Here is a 19,536-nt window from a genome sequence, read left to right as displayed (position 1 = left end):
TTAAGTATTGCCCCTGTTTATCAGCTGCATATTGAGTGTTGTTTCTTTGTTTTTCCTGTATGATCTATTTTTTGGCTTATGTCTCTTGGCTGTTTTGTTCTGGTTCAGATCCGTATTTCTCGTTTATTGTTTACCCCTTTTGGACTGTGATTTGGCTATGGTGTCACTCCTGTTTGTGGCGTCACACTTAGCACAATTTAAGTAAGACTTTTGTACTATTTTTATACAATGCAAGTATAATAAGTACAAAAAAGTTGTTCTATTTTATCATTCTTTAAATATACTGATTAATAATAAAGTGGCTACAAGAACACTTTAGTGCACTATAGCATAATGATGCTTAGTGTACTTTAATCTACTTTTTTCACTAGGGTGATTGAATGTGCTTCTGATTTTGACTCGTGCAGCTAAAATGGATAATCAGATTGATAATTGGATTGATCTCAATTAAGTGTTTGTAATAGACTTACTGAATTGGATTAAAACCACAATTCACCCCTGTCTTAAATGTCAGAAGTTCAATACTAACTAATGCTCATGAGGCAATATTAAAGTGACAGTCTGTAAGTTTTGATGATTTGGGGATTTTAAAAATGTATAATTTATTCAGGGTTCATTCATAAGTCTTTGCTATCAGGGTTTAATTTGAGGTCTCTCGGGTATAAGCTCTTTGTGTTCAGTAAGTTCAGTTCAGCAGGCCTTAAACCTAATGTCCTGCATTCTTCACTGCATGCCTCCAGGCCGTGTGTTTACATAGCACTGTGATTATTCTGTAAGAGAGCAGATCGTCTGCACACTAGTCGTGACGCTGCTTTTGTCTGTCAGGTCTTTGTGTAGTAGAGGAGGGGCAGATGTGGCACGCTGTACTCATCCTGCTGAAGAACGTTCCCCGTCCAGTCCGGCGTGTAGAGCCTCATGCCTGATCAAACTGCCATTACTGAGGATTCCTCTTTTTCTAGTTCCTCTTCTGCAGCTCCGCTGAGGACATACCGTCACGCTTTTAATGCAGCACTGTGACATCAGACCTGAGCATCCCCACCCAGTTTAGAAACAGGACCTATTTTTAGACTGTGAGAGCATTCTTAAAGCTGCTGTATGACCCTATGAATATATTATTTTTTTCCCAAAATCTATTCAGATCTAGGGTTGTTTTTGGCCTATTTGTGTCTTTATATGTAATAATAATAATATGTAATATTTTTCCCCATGATTCCGTTCATGTTCTCTGCATTACAATAATTATAGAGCTCTAGTATTTTTAAGAAATAAAAATATATGCCAATATATTCTATTGTTTTGGTTACATACAAAAGCTTTTTACTACTGCTTTCATTAAGGCCAAGAACTGTACGTACTTATGGCTACTGTACCCATAGAAGCCTACTGTAAGTGCTCTACTATACTATACTATACTATATTATACTTATATAACACTTTTTATACTTATACTTATATATTTATATACTATATTATACTTATATAATACTTTTTGTCTGATTCTTTGTTCTGTAAAGCTGCTTTGTGACAATTGTAAAATGCACTATATAAATTTATTTAAATTAACCAAACTAAACTATACTAAACTATAGTATGCTAAACTATACTATACTAAACTATACTAAACTATACTATACTAAACTATAGTATGCTAAACTATACTATACTAAACTAAACTATACTAAACTATACTATACTGAACTATGCTAAACTATACTATACTAAACTATACTATACTATACTAAACTATAGTATGCTAAACTATACTATACTAAACTATACTATACTATACTAAACTATACTATACTAAACTATGCTAAACTATACTATACTAAACTATATTATGCTAAACTATACTATACTAAACTATACTATACTAAACTATGCTAAACTATACTATACTAAACTATACTAAACTATACTTTGCTAAACTATACTATGTTAAACTATACTATACTAAACTATACTATACTAAACTATGCTAAACTATACTATACTAAACTATACTATACTATACTAAACTATACTATACTAAACTATGCTAAACTATACTATACTAAACTATACTAAACTATACTTTGCTAAACTATACTATGTTAAACTATGCTATACTAAACTATACTATACTAAACTATACTATACTAAACTATGCTAAACTATACTATACTAAACTATACTAAACTATACTAAACTACACTATACTAAACTATACTAAACTATAGTATGCTAAACTATACTATACTAAACTAAACTATACTAAACTATACTATACTAAACCATACTAAACTATACTATACTAAACTAAACTATACTAAACTATACTATACTAAACCATACTAAACTAAACTATACTATGCTAAACTATACTATACTAAACTATACTATGCTAAACTATATTATACTAAACTATACTATACTATACTAAACTATACTATACTATACTAAACTATGCTAAACTATACTATGCTAAACTATACTAAACTATACTTTGCTAAACTATACTATGTTAAACTATGCTAAACTATGCTATACTAAACTATACTATACTAAACTATACTATACTAAACCATACTAAACTATAGTATGCTAAACTATACTATACTAAACTAAACTATACTAAACTAAACTATACTAAACTATACTATACTAAACTATACTAAACTATACTAAACTATGCTAAATTATGCTATACTAAACTATACTATACTAAACTATTCTATACTAAACTGTACTATACTAAACTATACTTCACTAAACTATACTATATTAAACTATATTATGCTAAACTTACTAAATTATACTATACTAAACTATACTATACTACACTATACTATAAACTATACTATACTATATTAAACTATATTATGCTAAACTTACTGAATTATACTATACTAAACTATACTATACTACACTATACTATAAACTATACTATACTATATTAAACTATATTATGCTAAACTTACTAAATTATACTATACTAAACTATACTATACTACACTATACTATAAACTATACTATACTATATTAAACTATATTATGCTAAACTTACTGAATTATACTATACTAAAATATACTATACTACACTATACTATAAACTATACTATACTATATTAAACTATATTATGCTAAACTTACTAAATTATACTATACTAAACTATACTATACTACACTATACTATAAACTATACTATACTATATTAAACTATATTATGCTAAACTTACTGAATTATACTATACTAAAATATACTATACTACACTATACTATAAACTATACTATACACACTATACTATACTAAACAACTGTACTATACAATACTATACTATACTATACAATGGCAATACTCTACAGACATCTTGCATTTAATAAATTAAGTTAAGCCTTGTTGAACAAATTAAAAGGTTTTAGTTGAATGTACTTAAGAATTTATTTCAATGCATTAGAGTAGTAATACATAATTATTAGTGCATGATACTACATATTTTTTTAGTTTAAAAAATGTTGGTCTTTACTTACAATAGTGCTTGACTAATGTTAACCTGACAAAACAGTTTATTTATAATCTCCCATTAATATTTATGTACTTATGTATAGAAGAGTTAAATTAATACAGTACCGTTGAATGAAAGTAATACTATTTACAGTGTAACTTGCTCTTATAGCCTACAACACTGAAACAGCAAGGCTCTTAACCATATATGAAACTTTTCACTCCGGTGCTGAGTTTTTTTTTTGAAGTTGCATGAATCCCCTCTTCAGAATAGTCTAAATAGTTTAACAGAGTAAACTGGTTTAAATTGGTGTACATTTCTGTAATATTACTTTATCGCTTTAGTCTACATGATTCTTTCACTTTCTACATTTACATCCAAGGTTTTAAGCGGATGTTCTTATTGTCCAGAGTGACTTTAAAAAGTGATTTTCTTTACTTAAAGCCCAAGAACAAAAATACCAGTTATTACATGGTGCTGCTTTATTGTTATTGAGGAAAACAAAACGCATGAAGTTTTGCCTTCTATTCTTTAATCTTTTGCTTCAAACTTGTTTAAACAGCTTTATTATTTAAGTGCTGATGAACACAAAGCAGTAACTTCACAACAAGCAGATGAAATGAGCTTTGGTGTTATTCCCAGGACACTGCTTTAGTAAATTATTTCTTCAGTTTTGCATTTTTCACACAAAACATGCCACATAAAAAGCTACACTGAAAAATCTTTTGAAAAATGTAAAGTTCCCCAAACATTTCTCAGCCAGTGCATATGATCATTTTAAAATAAATTATGAAATAAGAAAAATCAGCATAACTTACAAGTGTAAACAGCTTGAGATAATTGGTGACTTAATTAATAGCATATTAAATATTTTACATCTCATCAGATCAGTGAGTAAAATATTCTCTACAGCGTTTCCACAGCTCAGGATTCACGGCTCCTGAATGGAGCAGGTTTTTGCACTATGTGACTGATTTACTAGGTGTGTGTGTGTGTGTGTGTGTGTGTTCCAGGAGCCAGCAGAGCTTTATGGAGAGGAGGTGGAAGGACGTGAGGGTGGGGGATTTTGTGAGAGTGCTCTCCAATGAGATAATTCCCGCAGACATCCTGCTCCTACACACCTCCGACCCTAATGGAGTGTGCCACATGGAGACGGCCAATCTGGACGGCGAGACTAACCTCAAACAGAGGAGAGTGGTGCCCGGCTTCTGTGATACGGTGAGAACATAGTGGACACCACACAATTCAGAACACGACAAAAAATCATAAGAAAAATACAATAAAAATATTAAAATGGATAAATATCCACTATATTCAATTTTTATTCAATTTTATTTCATTTATATTCTTTATTATTATGATCTATATTGCTATCTATCTGTCTTTCTCTCTCTCTGTCAGTCTATCTGTTTGTCTACGTGCTTGTCTGTCTATCTAACTACAGTTTATTGCCAAAGTATTTGCTCGTATGCCTTCGCATGCATATTACACTCATTAACTCACTCATTAGGACTCCCCCTATCACTAGTGGTGCCCCAACACACCAGGAGGGTGAAGACTAGCACATGCCTCCTCCGAAACATGTGAAGTCAGCCACCGCCTCTTTTCTAACTGCTGCTGATGCAGCATCGCCGAGTAGCATCACAGCGAGCTCGGAGGAAAGCGCAGCGACTCGGTTCTGATACATCAGCTCACAGACGCAGCCTTGTGCTGATCGACATCACCTTTTGAAGTGCTGGGCTCTCTCAGGGCTCCGGTACAGCTACACGAACAAGATTCATACCAGTGATCTTCTGATCACAGTGGCAGCGCTTAGCTAGCTTGACCACTCTGAGCCCCCTGAAGTCCCATTCTTAATCAATAGATTGTAAAATTATGTTGACCCACCCTTTACAGCTATAACAGGTTTAGCTTATCTGAAAAGGCTTTCCAGAAGGTTTAGGAGTGTGTTTATGGGAATTTTGACCATTCCTCCAGATGTGCATTTGTGAGCCAGACAGTGATGTTGGAGGCCTGTCTTACAGTCTCCACTCTAATTGATCCAAAAGGTTTTCTATATTAGGCTGAGGTCAGGACTTTTGGTATGATGAAGCATTAAGAGTTCCTTTCACTGGAACTAAGTGGCCGAGCACAACTCCTGAAAAACAACCCCACACCATAATCCCCCCCTCCACCAAACTATCTATCTATACTATATGGATAGACCTTGCTTGGCATTTTATCTGTCTGTCTGTAACACCTGTCTGTTAACCTCTCAATAACAGCAGCAGTGTAGTGCTGTGTGTTTCAAAAAGACAGCCCATACAGTGTATCTATCTATCTATCTATCTATCTATCTATCTATCTATCTATCTATCTATCTATCTGTCTGTCTGTCTGTCTGTCTGTCTGTCTGTCTGTCTGTCTGTCTGTCTGTCTGTCTGTAACACGTGTCCATTCACCTCTCAATAACAGCAGCAGTGTAGCGCTGTGTGTTTCAAAAAGACTATCCATCTATCCATCCATCCATCCATCTATCCATCTATCCATCTATCTGTCTGCCTGTCTGTCTGTTCATCCGTCTATCTATCAGCTATAAATCAGTGGGAACTGCACTGTCATACCTAAACTGGTCTCAGTCAGACTGAGAACATGTGTTAAAGATCAAAGGCAGCCCCCTGTAGTGTACATTCTCAGTGTATGGGCTGTCTCACTGACACACACAGCACTACACTGCTGCTGCTGTTATTGAAAGGTGAACAGACAGGTGTTACAGGTTAGCTGACCACGCCGTTCATCTTGTTAGCTTTCACTCTTTCAGATGCTATTGTTTTCTCACACTCGGCTGTTGTTCCATTGTATAATATTGTAAAACTATTGTATGACCATCTCAAAAAGTCCTTAAGCTGTTAATCAAAGCACTTTAGGCTCTGTCTAGATCTGGGCAAATGTCAAATATGCCAACTATACAAATACGTATTATCTTTTGACCACCGCAATCTGCAGTCAAGTGCGTCAGGCTTAAGAAATCTGTGTGTGTGTGTGTGTGTGTAAGAGAGAAACAGAGAGAGAGAGAAAGAGAGAGTAACAGATGAATTGGTCAAATGGTGAAATTTAAATTCAGATTCTGGATTAGTGTTCACCTTACAGGAGTTTTTATCATATAATTTAGATTTATTGCTTTATACATTTGGGTCAAGTCAACGCCATTGTGAGCGATTATACTTTTGTGTTGGTGTGTCTGCATCACTTTGCAATTGCATCACCAATACAGTATTAGGGCGGCAGAGGTAGAAATATGAAGGTGGGCTGTATTCCCTCAGCAGCCAGAGTCAGAGTAAGCACAATTGACTATGCTCTCTCTGGGCTGGTAGATGGCTCCCCTCATCTCTGTCCCCTCATCAGTCCCAGTGAGATGATGATTAATGGTCTAGTTTGGTCAGGTTAATTACACTGTATACTGCAGTTGTATAAAACAGCATCCATCAAACTCAAACAGCAACATCATACCCTATGCAGGTCAACCAGATTAACCAGATGAACCAGATTAATCAGATTGAGCAGTCTTAACTGGCCTTCTATTTTCAGTTGGATTTCTTAACCTCATAGTGAGTCACAGTTTTTAAACATAAATCTTAACTAAAGTCAAGGTATCAGGATACATCTTGTATTTTATGATGCCCAGCTTTAGTTCAGTGATTGCACCTACCACAGTGACTTCATCTCCCTTGAACTTTTCCACAATTTTGTCCCTTTACAACCACAAAATTTAGTTTATTGTATTTTATTGAGATTTTAAAGGATAGACCAACATAAAGTGGCTTTGTAGAGTGGAACAGTTGCAATCTTTTGGGGTAGGTCTCTACCAGCTTTGTGCGTCTAGAGACCTTTTCTAAACATTTTTTTCTATTTTTCTTTGCAAAAAAGCTCAAGCTTGCCTTGTACAGTTCTGGAAAAAATAAGAGACCATTTAAAATGATGAGTTTATTGATTTTACCAAATTGAAAACCTCTAGAATATTTAAATAAAGAGGACAATGGAACAAACCAAGCTGAACTGCTTGAATTTTTGCACCAGGAGTCCCAAAAAGTGTGTGAAGACTGGTGGAGGAGAAGATGCCAAAATGCATGAAAACAGTGATTAAAACCAGGGTTTTCCACCAAATATTGATTTATGAACTCTTAAAACTTTATGAATATGAACTTTTTTTTTTGCATTATTTGAGGTCTGAAAGCTCAGCAATTTCTCATTTTCGGTAAACAAATGCTCTAAATGGCAACATTTTTATTTGGAAGAAACAGAATAGAATAAAACAATAATGTTAATATACCTATAAATGGCAAACTGTATTTAGCTGTATTTAGCCCCATCCATCTTCCCACCTTCCCATTTTTGCTTCACTTCACAATGATGTGCTACTTTGTTCTGGTCTATCACTTAAAATTTGACTAAAATCTCAATGAAATCAAGGGGTCACTGTACATATGGTTCAGTTTATCAGCATACTGTAATGATGAAATCCATCTGTATAACACTGTAGCTGTTGTTAACTGCTGTGGTACTGTTGTGTGTTTCAGAACTCCACATTTGAACCCCTGAACTTCAACAGCATCGTTGTTTGCGAGAAGCCTAACGACAACCTCAACCATTTCAGCGGCTTTTTGTGAGTATCAGAGCGTCCTCAACAGTCAATTTCATGCACGATCAACCACGTCCAGCCTCCGCTGCCTCTCTCTATTTGCCTGATCCATACCAATGAACGCCGGGCGCAGTGTCCGAGCTGTGTGTGTTTTTTGGCGGGCCGTTCCCTAACAAGGGGAAAGTGGTACCAGCGGTCAAATTACCGTCACGCCATCCAGAGGAGAACGTCCGGGGACGTGCAGGCCGTGAACTAGGCCAGGAAAGCAGATTTAGCTGCATTGTGCGCGCTGGAGCAGCTGGAGTAACTGGGTTATGGCGTAGCGGAGAGACAGCGTGACGCTGGGCTTTGTTTAATGTGGGCCTTTTCCCCTCTCCTCAGACTGGAAGACAGTAAGGCCGCAGTAACTTAATTAGCCTGCTCGTTACGGCCCTGAGAAGTGCATTTGTCTGCGTTATGGGGTGGTACGAGACATGAACAGTAATTAACCCCTTCACCTCTAACAGCCCATATGGACCCACCTTTCCAGTCCTTACTGTCATTACCCACATCACTTACACACTGTGCTCACTGCAGCTGTGAAATCATTTACAACAACTGGGGAATTAGAAGTGGAGATGACGTGATGTCAATTTTACCTCAGTCTTTTCCAACAAATGAAATATAGAGCAATCAGATTCATCAGGACAGGTGGACAGTGTACATTGAATGAACGGGCAGTAAAATGTGGGGTTTCTAAACCTGTAAGGCAAAGGAGTAGAAAAAGATAACCTCAGACTGAGGTAATGGTGCATAGCAACAAGATGGGAGGGCTATAAAAGAAAAAAAGAAAGTGCTTGTAGTTAAACATACCTGACTTAATAAAGCTTATTGAATTTAATGAACCTTATTTGAAGGCCACCTACATTTTAGGCTTGATATATATATTTTTTTTGTAAAGCAGTATTTGGATGTTCTTGACAAGCTTATGCTAATACTCGCAAAATGACATGACAATATCGTAATATAAGTTTTAAAAATGATTATATGGCCCTCAAACTCAAAAGAGGTGAAAGTCAGTTTTTTTCAAAACACCTTCATTCAGCAGAATTTAGTAGACATGTAGACATATTATGTAGCAGAAATTGTCTTTCATGCCTCATATAACTGCTTTTTCCTGCCTCTCATAAACCATGTCTATGAAATATTGTAATATGTAATATTTAACAATCAATTGTAATTAATTACATGCAATATATATATATATTATATAGTTAGGTTTTTTTTATAGCCTTATATATTTTCTATTCTTCTGTGTTTTGATTTGTCTGAGTATGTTTCTTATTGTATTGTGTTGTTGCTGCTGGATGCCTAAATTTCCTTAGGGATAAATAAAGTATCTATCTATCTATCTATCTATCTATCTATCTATCTATCTATCTATCTATCTATCTATCTATCTATCTATCTATCTATCCATCTATCTATCTATCTATCTATCTATCTATCTATCTATCTATCTATCTATCTATCTATATGTTAATGTCATGTTGAGAGTAATAGCATAAGCTGTTCGTGAATGTATAAATATTGCTTTATAAATGCATTATTCAGTGCTTAGTATGTGTTTTAAATTCCCTATGTAGCACTTAAAAATGATGGGTTTCTTTGATTTTACTAAATTAAAAACCTCTGGAATATAATCAAGAGTAAGATGGATGATCACAAGCCATCAAACCAAGCTGAACTTCTTGAGTTTTTGCACCAGGAGTAAAGACATAAAGTTATCCAAAAGCAGTGTGTAAGACTGGTGGAGGAGAACGTGCCAAGATGAATGAAAACTGTGATTAAAAATCAGGGTTATTCCACCAAATATTGATTTCTGAACTCTTAAAACTTTATGAATATGAACTTTTTTTCTTTTCATTATTTGAGGTCTGAAAGCTCTGCATCTTCTTTGTTATTTCAGCTAATTCTCATTTTCTGTAAATAAATGCTCTAAATGACAATATTTTTATTTGGAATTTAGGAGAAATGTTGTTTGTAGTTTATAGAATAAAACAACAATGTTCATTTTACTTAAACATAAACCTATAAATAGCAAAATCAGAGAAACTGATTCAGAAACTGATGTAGTTTCTGATTTTTTCCAGAGCTGTAAAGTTAGAATAAAATACAAAAAGGAGAATAAAAAACAATGTCCAGGGAAATAAGTATTAGCTAAGGCCTTCCCTGTCCTCTGGATCCTACACACAGCAGCAGGAGGAATTTCCATTTCACTTGATGTCTGAGAATAAATGTTTGAGAGAAGGAAACCTCTCAAAAAAAAAAGCCAGATAAACCAGAAGAGGCCCAAACTAACACGGACATGTCGCATCAGAATTGGATGTATTCTGGTACTGAAATGTGTGTGTGTGTGTGTGTGTATCTATGCTGTTGCAGGGAAAAAGGCAATAAGAAGACAGGTTTTGGCATTGAGAGCCTCCTGCTGCGTGGATGCACTGTCAGAAATACAGCTGATGCCTCAGGAATAGTGGTGTACGCAGGTACAGCGCCGTTTCCACGCATTCTCCATTCTTTTTAAAGACACAGAAAAAAAGTTTTTTTCCTCAGCCCAACTGTAGTCAATCTGCCAAGCCATGTTTGACGACTGGCTGCACAGGTTACCCAAACCATCACAGTCTTGCCTCAGACCATGTTGAGATGTTGGATAATTTTAAAGGACTGACATAATATGATACAATGTTATCTGTAAAAACGCACAAGAGTGCTTATATTAATGCTAATCCAAATAATTGCACATATATTTGCATTTCTTATTAGCTATCGTATTTTCGCACTATAAGGCACACTTAAATTCCTTAAATTGTCAGTTGGTCTTACGTATAAATCTTACCAGTCAGGTATTAAGGAGCAGTAAAGCAACTCTGCTAAAGTACAGCTTTATACAGGAGTTTTAGTTTAGTTCTCTAGCAGTATTAACATTAGCTGCCAATTACCGCTAGCTCTTTCGCCATTTAGAGGTGAGTATTATCATCCTGTAGCCTGCTGCTAACCCCGGCTAGCACTGCTGGAGCAGCATTAACATTAGCTACCAACTGTGCTAAGCCCTAGCCCTTTTGATGTTCAGAGGTGAGTATTATTGGCCTGTAGTCTGCTGCTAATCCTAGCTAGCACTGCTGGAGCAGCATTAGCATCAGAGGTGAGTATATCAGCCTGTAGTCTGCTGCTAACCCTGGCTAGCACTGCTGGAGCAGCATTAGCATAAGCCGCTGACTGTTCTGCCGTCTAATAAAATGTCAAGTTTTGGGACAGTTTTAAAACAATTCTTCAAACCAAATCAGGCTCAAACCTGGCTTAGGTTCAATTGGTGATTCTTTTAAACAACAGAATTTTGTATTTTACTCATGTAGAAAACTGCTCATATGCTGGAATGAAAGGCAAATCAACACCTGCCAGGAATATTGGCATTATTGCACTAGTGTAGGAACTAATGGATTTCACACAAAAAACATCAAGTCCTCAATGCAACTGTTAAACATTTATTAACTGGCTGAAGCTAAAAGGATGACGATTCAAAACAGACCTCAAAATCTACCACAGACAACCTGGAGAAATGCAAAATTCAGCTTATAGAATGCAATCTCCTGACCTAAATATAGAATTCATATATTAATCATGAATAAACCTTAGGCAAGCTGTGCAGAGAGACAGCATGAGAATATCTTAAAATTAGAGGTCTAAAAAGTGTGGATAAAATTCAACTACAAGAACTGAAACTGAGCTTTTTAGCTGCTACAAAAAAGCCTTAGCTGTGATTTATGCCAAAGGGGGTGTTACTGACAGAAAATATGAGGCTGTTTACTGCTACTCAATAAATAAATAATTCATAAATAAATAAATAAATACAAATTTGGCAAAGTGTTGCATAATACTTTTGCATGCAACTGTAAACTGTACAATTTCTTGTTGTTACATTTGTTTAACGCCTCTTATTTAAAAATATGATTTATTTCATAAAACATACTTGGCTTATTGTGCTTGCTGGTGTAATCTGTAAATAATACATAATAAATTATTGATTTATAAATACATCATGTAGTTCTTATAATGAAGTATATGTTATTAAGTCTGTAGGTAGGACGCTTTCAACTAAAGTTTTAAACCTATTTCTGTTTAATCTATGATAAACTGGATGGTCCAACATGACTCTGATACGTATACTGTATTTTTCGCACTATAAGGCGCTCCGGATTATAAGGCACACTGTATCAATAACCCTCTATTTTCTCGTCTATTTTTTTTTTATTCATAAGGCGCACTGGATTATAAGGCACATTTTAAGAGATACTATAAGGAACTTGTAATTCAGCAGGTTACAGGGGGTTACTAATTAAATAAAGTAAAGCTAAGCTAATAAACAAACAAGTTTAGTCAAGTCAAGTGAGTGCGGTTAGTGGGTAATGCTAATGCTGCTCCAGCAGTGCTAGCCGGGGTTAGGAGCAGGCTACATGCAGATAATACTCCCCTCTGAATGTGGAAATAGCGGTTAGCAGCTAATGCTAAATCTGCTCCAGTCTCGGTGCTGGAGAACTAAACTGAAACTCCTGTATAACTCTGTACTTTAGCGGAGTGGCTTTACTGCTCCTTGCAACCTGACTGGTAAAATTCATACATAAGACGCACTGGATTAAAAGGCGATTAAAAGACAATTTGTGGGAAAATTAAAAATTTTTAAGTGCTTTATTGTGCGAAAAACACCGTACTAATTTACATTAAAGTATGCAATGTTTCTCTCCTCCTTTCTGAAGATTTGAAAAGGTTTGTTCTGATATTGATGATACAGTATTTCTTGATTTTAGTAATTTCCCTATTCTGCTAAAAATTACACTCACATGCCAAATGTCATGGGACAGAAACTAATGTTGTGTCCACTGACTTTAACTGTGTCTCGTGGAAGCCAAATAATGCTGAACTAACCTTTAAGATATGTGTGTGGGTGTGAGATCTCCTGCATTAATTGCGAATGTTTGGATTTCTGCCAGAGTGGTTTCCATGGACAATTCTAGCCAGATGATGCCGGTCACAATAATTACCACCCACTGCACTACTGTCCACTGTGTGTAGATTGAGGAATGTTAAATGTGGATTGAGAAATGGAAAGTCTCATCTTATCACCTCACCTAAACTTAAGCAACTTATTCAGGGGTGGTCGTTCCTGAACAGTGCCCTGAGGTAACGAATTGGATCAATTCACACACTGCTATCCCATGAGATTTGGCATGCCAGTGTATAATCAGCCCTAATCTGAAAGGATTGATTAGTTGATTTGGTTCCATGTTTAGATCCATTATTAGCTCTGCCTAACAGACAGTGTTCATTCATTACAGGCCACGAGACCAAATCCATGCTGAACAACAACAGGCCGCGGAACAAGCGCAGTAAACTGGAGAGGAAGATGAATATAGAGGTCTTCTTCTGTGTTCTGCTGCTCATCTTCATGTGTCTCATCGGAGCTGTGTGTAAGTGCAGAGGAAGAGCAAGAGGAGGAGGAGGAGGAGGAGGAAGTTCTCTCTGCAGACACTTTACGCTGCAGATCACTAACACACACACACACACACACACACACACACTGCAGCAGAGGGAATGAAAATGTAAAGAAACGCATCACGATCGGACCCCCGGTCACAAAGTGGGGGTCCGTGTGAGCAGGAGAAGCTAAAAGCTGTGCGTTTTATTCAGCCTGAGCCTCACAGCGTGAAGGATGATCCCGCCGCAGATAAAGATACAAAGTGCTTTTATGACCTTGTGTAGAAAACTCATTCTACAAGAGCCAGAGCTGGGAAGGACAGGACAAGATACCCAGAATAACACACACACACACACACACACACACACATAAACACTTAAAAACACACATGGACACACAAGTCTCTAAAGAAATGGCAAAAGATTAATCTCTCTCTTTCTCTCCCTCTCTCTCCCTCTCTCTCTCTTTCTTGCTCTGTGTATCAATACCTCTCTCTTTGTCTCCTTCTCTTTAACTGTCTCTCTGTCCCTCTCTGTATCAATACCCCTCTCTCTGTCTCTTCTTATCTATCTCACTCTCTATATATCAATAACTATCTCTCTCCTTCTTTCTGTCTCTGTGCAAAACAATATCTATCTCTGTCTTTGTCTCTCCCTCCCTGTCTCTCTCTCTGTATATAAATACATATCTATCCCTCCTTCTCTCTTTTTCTTTCTCTTTGTCTCTCTCTCCCTCTCTCTTTGTCTCTCTCTCTCTCTCTCACACACACACACTCTTTCTCTCTCTCTCTCTTTCTCTCTCGCACTCTCACTCTCTCTGTCTTGTCCTCTCTTGCTCTCTATATATCAATACCTATCTCTCTCCCTCTCTCTATGTCTCTTTGTAAAACAATACCCCTCCCTCTCCCTCTCTCTCTCTCTCTCTTTTAGGTCATGTGATCTGGTTGGAGTCTTTTTCAACTATCCCAATGTACTTCATCCCAAACAGTGACGGGACGTATACCTCCTCAGCTCTGTCAGGTGTTAACATGTTCTTCACCATGATCATCCTCCTGCAGGTACTCACTCTGCCTGTATCTGTAATAATCTCTTTAGGTTCAATTTTTGATGTAAAAAAAATGATCTTTTACCTAAAAAAATATAATATATAATTTTTTTATCCTCAAAACTAGACTTTATAATACAATTACTAATAATAATACAATCACAATCAAATTCTAAACAATTATCCCACAGCTCATTTTCACTCAGCATTGTGATTGGCTAAGACGTCCCAATATTGCATAAAGTGTTCTTCCACCACATACACAAGTAACCCTGCAATGCTGCTGTAATGACCTTCATAATAATCTTCATTTAAAGTATTCTCACACTGCCTCCCCACGCAGGTGATCATCCCCATTTCCCTCTACCTGTCGATCGAGCTGGTGAAGATGGGTCAGGTGTACTTCATCACTCAGGATGTGGATCTGTATGATGAGGAGAGGGACATTCGGATGCAGTGTCGTGCTCTCAACATCACAGAGGATCTGGGCCAGATCCAGTACATCTTCTCAGACAAGACCGGGACCCTGACTGAGAACAAAATGGTGTTCCGCCGCTGCACCATAATGGGCACTGAATACCCCCACAGTGAGAACGGTGAGTTTAGCATAGTCCAGTGAGCAGTTCTAGACTCTCTCTCTTTGTTTTATGGGACAGTCTGCACAATCTATGGGTGTAAAACATGGAAGTGTTTCCTTTAAACAGCTGAGAAAGGTTTAAATACAAAGCTAGCTGAATTGATAAGTTAATCTCTTTGATTTATTCTTCCTTCCATTGTCAGAATTATCAAACATTGTATTAGAGGTATACCTTTATAGTTACTAAATGTAAAAGTATAAATTAATAATAGTTTTTATTTTCTCCACAGACGTGTAAGCTGGCTCATCTGATAACACTTTATATGCTTTCTTTTGCCTTTGAACTCAAGGTTATACTCACTCACACATGTTTAGCAGCCTATATACATATAAAAATTAAGCACATAGCCAATATATATATATATATATATATATATATATATATATATATATATATATATATATATATATATATATATACAGCTCTGGAAAAAAGACCACTTAGGAGACCATTTTACCAAATTGAAAACCTCTGGAATATGATCAAGAGGAAGATGGACGAGCACAAGCCATCAAACCAAACTGAACTGCTTGAATTTCTGTACCAGGAGTGGCATAAAGTTATCCAAAAGCAGTGTTCAAGACTGGTGGAGGACAACATGCCAAGATGCATGAAAACTGTGATTAAAAAACAGGATTATTGCACTAAATATTGATTTCCGAACACATAAAACGTTATGAGTATGAACTTGTTTTCTTTGCATTATTTAAGGTCTGAAAGTTCTGCATCTTTTTTGTTATTTCAGCCTTTTCTTATTTTCTGCAAATAAATGCTCTAAATGACAATATTGTCATTTGTTGTCAGCGGTTTATAGATTATAAGAACATTGTTCATTTTACTCAAACATATACCTATAAATAGCAAAATCAGAGAAACTGATTCAGAAACTGAAGTGTTCTCTTCATTAGTTCCAGAGCTGTATATATATATATATATATATATATATATATATATATATATATCTTATAACCGTTTATTTTATCAGTTCTTATAACAGTTTTTTTAGGAACTCAAATGTTTTCCTAATGATTTATTAGTGAGCCGATTAGTATGATCAGTGTGTTAAAGCAAGGCAAACAGCAAACTAGCCCAGTCCTACACAGGTCTGCCACTGCTCCAACACACCTGATTCAGCTCGTCAGCTAATTATCAGGTCTTTTGTGTGAGGAGTCCCATGCTGGAGTAGAAAGAGGCACACTGTGCCGTGCTATAGAGCTCTACAGCAGTGCACAGATGGATCTGCCCAACTTCTGTTTATAGCCTTTCCCCAAATGTTCTCACCTACCTTTCACTTTGAGAAGCACCGCGGCTCTGCAGCCTAATCGCCTGCTCTGGCTGATAACACCTTCTCCTCATGCTCTGCAGCCACACGCCTGGCCCTCCTGGCAGGGGAGACAGACGCGGATGAAGAGGTTATTTACCAGCAGAACAGACGGCCGCCTCTTTTCTCTTTGGAGGAGGCCCAGGACGGCCCGGCACGAGCCAGCGCGCGCCTGCCCGGCAACAGCAGCCTTCACAGGTCAAGGGTCACAGCAGGAGCCTCCAGCTGCATGGCCTTCAGCAGCCCAATGGTGAGATATACTATAGAGTTCAGTGGAACCCAGATATTCAGACTGGGTTTTAGACGATTCTCAGATACAGTACGTTTGTAGAGCTGAAGCTTCACATTCAAGTTGCTCACAGTCCAGTGTCTAAAATCTGTGTAAAAAAAATACATCAGAAGCCAGAGTCTGAGAAAACACAATTGGCCACGTTCTCTCTGGGTGGGTGGATGGCACAGGTGTCTGTTGGATGACGTATTGAAGCTGGGTATCCGGCACTTTCCTCTGAGTGCAATTGCTGCCTGGTGATGCTGTATTAGTGTTATTTGTAAAAAAAAAAAAAAAAAAAGGTACTGGCTGACTTCACATGTTTTGGATAAAGCTAGGCACTAGTCCTCTCAATACATGGTGGAGACGGGGGATGGGGGAATGGGGTTGGTGTGTGTGCTCACTGTGTACCTCTACCTCACTCTACCTCCAGCTTAGTTATGTTCTGTAAGCACAGTCTACAGTGTGACTCTTTTTTAATATGCAGGTAATGCAATTTTAGATGTTAAATTACATACAGTCATATGAAAAAAAGCATACCTCAGGCGACTCTGTTTGTGGCGTGCTTGCAGAAATGGCTTCTTTCGCATCACTCTCCCATACAGCTTCTCCTTGTGCAAAGTGCGCTGTATTGTTGAGTGATGCACAGTGACACCATCTGCAGCAAGATGATGCTGCAGCTCTTTGGAGGTGGTCTGTGGATTGTCCTTGACTGTTCTCACCATTCTTCTTCTCTGCCTTTCTGATATTTTTCTTGGCCTGCCACTTCTGGGCTTAACAAGAACTGTCCCTGTGGTCTTCCATTTCCTTACTATGTTCCTCACAGTGGAAACTGACAGGTTAAATCTCTGAGACAACTTTTTGTATCCTTCCCCTGAACAACAATGTTGAACAATCATTGTTTGTTTATAGATCATTTGAGAGTTGTTTTGATGAGCCCATGATGCCACTCTTCAGAGGAGATTCAAATAGGAGAACAACTTGCAATTGGCCACCTTAAATACCTTTTCTCATGATTGGATACACCTGGCTATGAAGTTCAAAGCTCAATGAGGTTACCAAACCAATTTTGTGTCAGTAAAAAGTAGTTAGGAGTATTCAAATCAATAAAATGATAAGGGTGCCCATACTTTTGCACCGGTCAAATTTTGGTTTAATGCATATTGCACATTTTCTGTTAGTACAATAAACCTCATTTCAATCCTGAAATATTACTGTGCCCATCAGTTATTAGATATATCAAACTGAAATGGCTGTCGCAAACACCCAAATATTTACAACTAAAAATGATTAAGATTAAAAGGGGTGCCCAAACTTTTTCATATGACTGTATATGCTGTTATCACAATTATTTTGATTTGCTTATCGTATTATTATCAGGTGTAAAAATCAAGCACATAACCAATAAATCTCCACAGATTTTTATGGCTCACCATAAAAAAACTCATTGACTTCCACGTGTGGTTCTGTCAGGTCGACACCTTTGCCATAAGTCAGTTTAGTGAAATTTCTTCAAGAAATGAGTTTTCATGGCCGAGCAGCTGCACACAAGCCGAAGATCACTGTGTGCAATGTCAAGTGTCATTTGGAGTGGTGTTAAGCACGCAGCCACTGGACTCTCGAGCAGTGAAAAGTGTTCTCTGGAGCGATGAATCACGCGCCACTATCTGGCAGTCTGATGGACAGACATCTTGTGGTTGCTAGGAGAACTCTACCTACCAGACTGATGGAGGAGCAATGATGGGCTGGAGTTGAATGGGTTGAATTAGAGGACGAGTAAGGTAGAGTGATATAGAGTGATATAGAGAAAGGTAGAGTGAGGTAGATTGATGTAAAATAAGGTAGAGCGAGGGAAAGTGAGGCAGAATGAGGTAAAGTGAGTTAGAGAGAGTCAGAGCGAGGTAGAGTGAAGCAAAGCTAGGTAGAGCACAGTAGAGTAAAATAGAGTGAGGTAGAAGGAGGCAGAGTGAGTGAGAGCGGGGTAGAGAGAGGCAGAGCAAGGTAGAGTGAGGAAGAGTAAGGTAAAAATTTATTAGAGTGAAATAGAGTAAGGTAGTGTGATGCAGAGTGAGGTAGAGCGAGGTAAAGTAAGGCAGCTTGAGGCCCAGTGAGGTAGAGAGAGTCAGGGCGAGGTAGAGTGAGGCAAAGCTATGTAGAGTGATGTAGGGTGTGGTAGAAGGAGGTGGTTGAGTCACAACAAATTAGAGTGAGATAGAGGAAGGTAAAGTAATGTAAAGTGAGGTAGAGCGAGGTAAAGTGAGGCAGAATGAGGTAGAGTGAAGTAGAGAGAGTCAGAGTGAGGTAGAGTAAAGAGAATGAGGTAGTGTGTGGTAGAAAATTGTGTAAAGAATAAAAAGCATGGACAATCAGACACTTACAAATATTGTTTTACCAAATATAAAAATCTAGAGGACAAGGCCGTCACCAGAGAAGTTGGTCTTTCAGTTGAGCATGCTTACCTGTTAAGCTATTTTCAGGATGTAGTGATAGGGGAAACTGCTGCTGTTTACAAATCTAGACCTAGCACACACAACGACACAGTGAGCACATGTGCCCAGAGTGGTGGGCAGTCATCACTGTTAGGGTTAGGAGCCTTAATAATGGGCCCAACAGAGACAGAGGCAGCTTGCCAAATCTGGGTATCGAACTCATA

At 37.3% G+C, this 19,536-nt stretch overlaps 1 protein-coding gene across 1 annotated transcript in view; it reads left to right on the top strand.

The window, feature by feature from the left end:
• Positions 1–19,536, top strand: part of atp10b (ATPase phospholipid transporting 10B) — a 71,071-nt gene that overhangs the window by 20,292 nt on the left and 31,243 nt on the right. The window contains exons 2-8 of the mRNA XM_022671997.2: positions 4,499–4,703; positions 8,042–8,127; positions 10,525–10,628; positions 13,473–13,604; positions 14,542–14,669; positions 15,000–15,252; positions 16,660–16,865. Coding sequence (XP_022527718.2) covers positions 4,499–4,703; positions 8,042–8,127; positions 10,525–10,628; positions 13,473–13,604; positions 14,542–14,669; positions 15,000–15,252; positions 16,660–16,865 — 1,114 coding nt within the window. The remainder of the gene's footprint in view (positions 1–4,498; positions 4,704–8,041; positions 8,128–10,524; positions 10,629–13,472; positions 13,605–14,541; positions 14,670–14,999; positions 15,253–16,659; positions 16,866–19,536) is intronic.

Source organism: Astyanax mexicanus, chromosome 2, assembly GCF_023375975.1.
Source record: "Astyanax mexicanus isolate ESR-SI-001 chromosome 2, AstMex3_surface, whole genome shotgun sequence".
Classification (NCBI taxonomy): Eukaryota; Metazoa; Chordata; class Actinopteri; order Characiformes; family Acestrorhamphidae; genus Astyanax; species Astyanax mexicanus.
The sequence above is the reverse complement of the archived record's forward strand: the minus strand, read 5'-3'. Positions and strand labels throughout refer to the sequence as shown.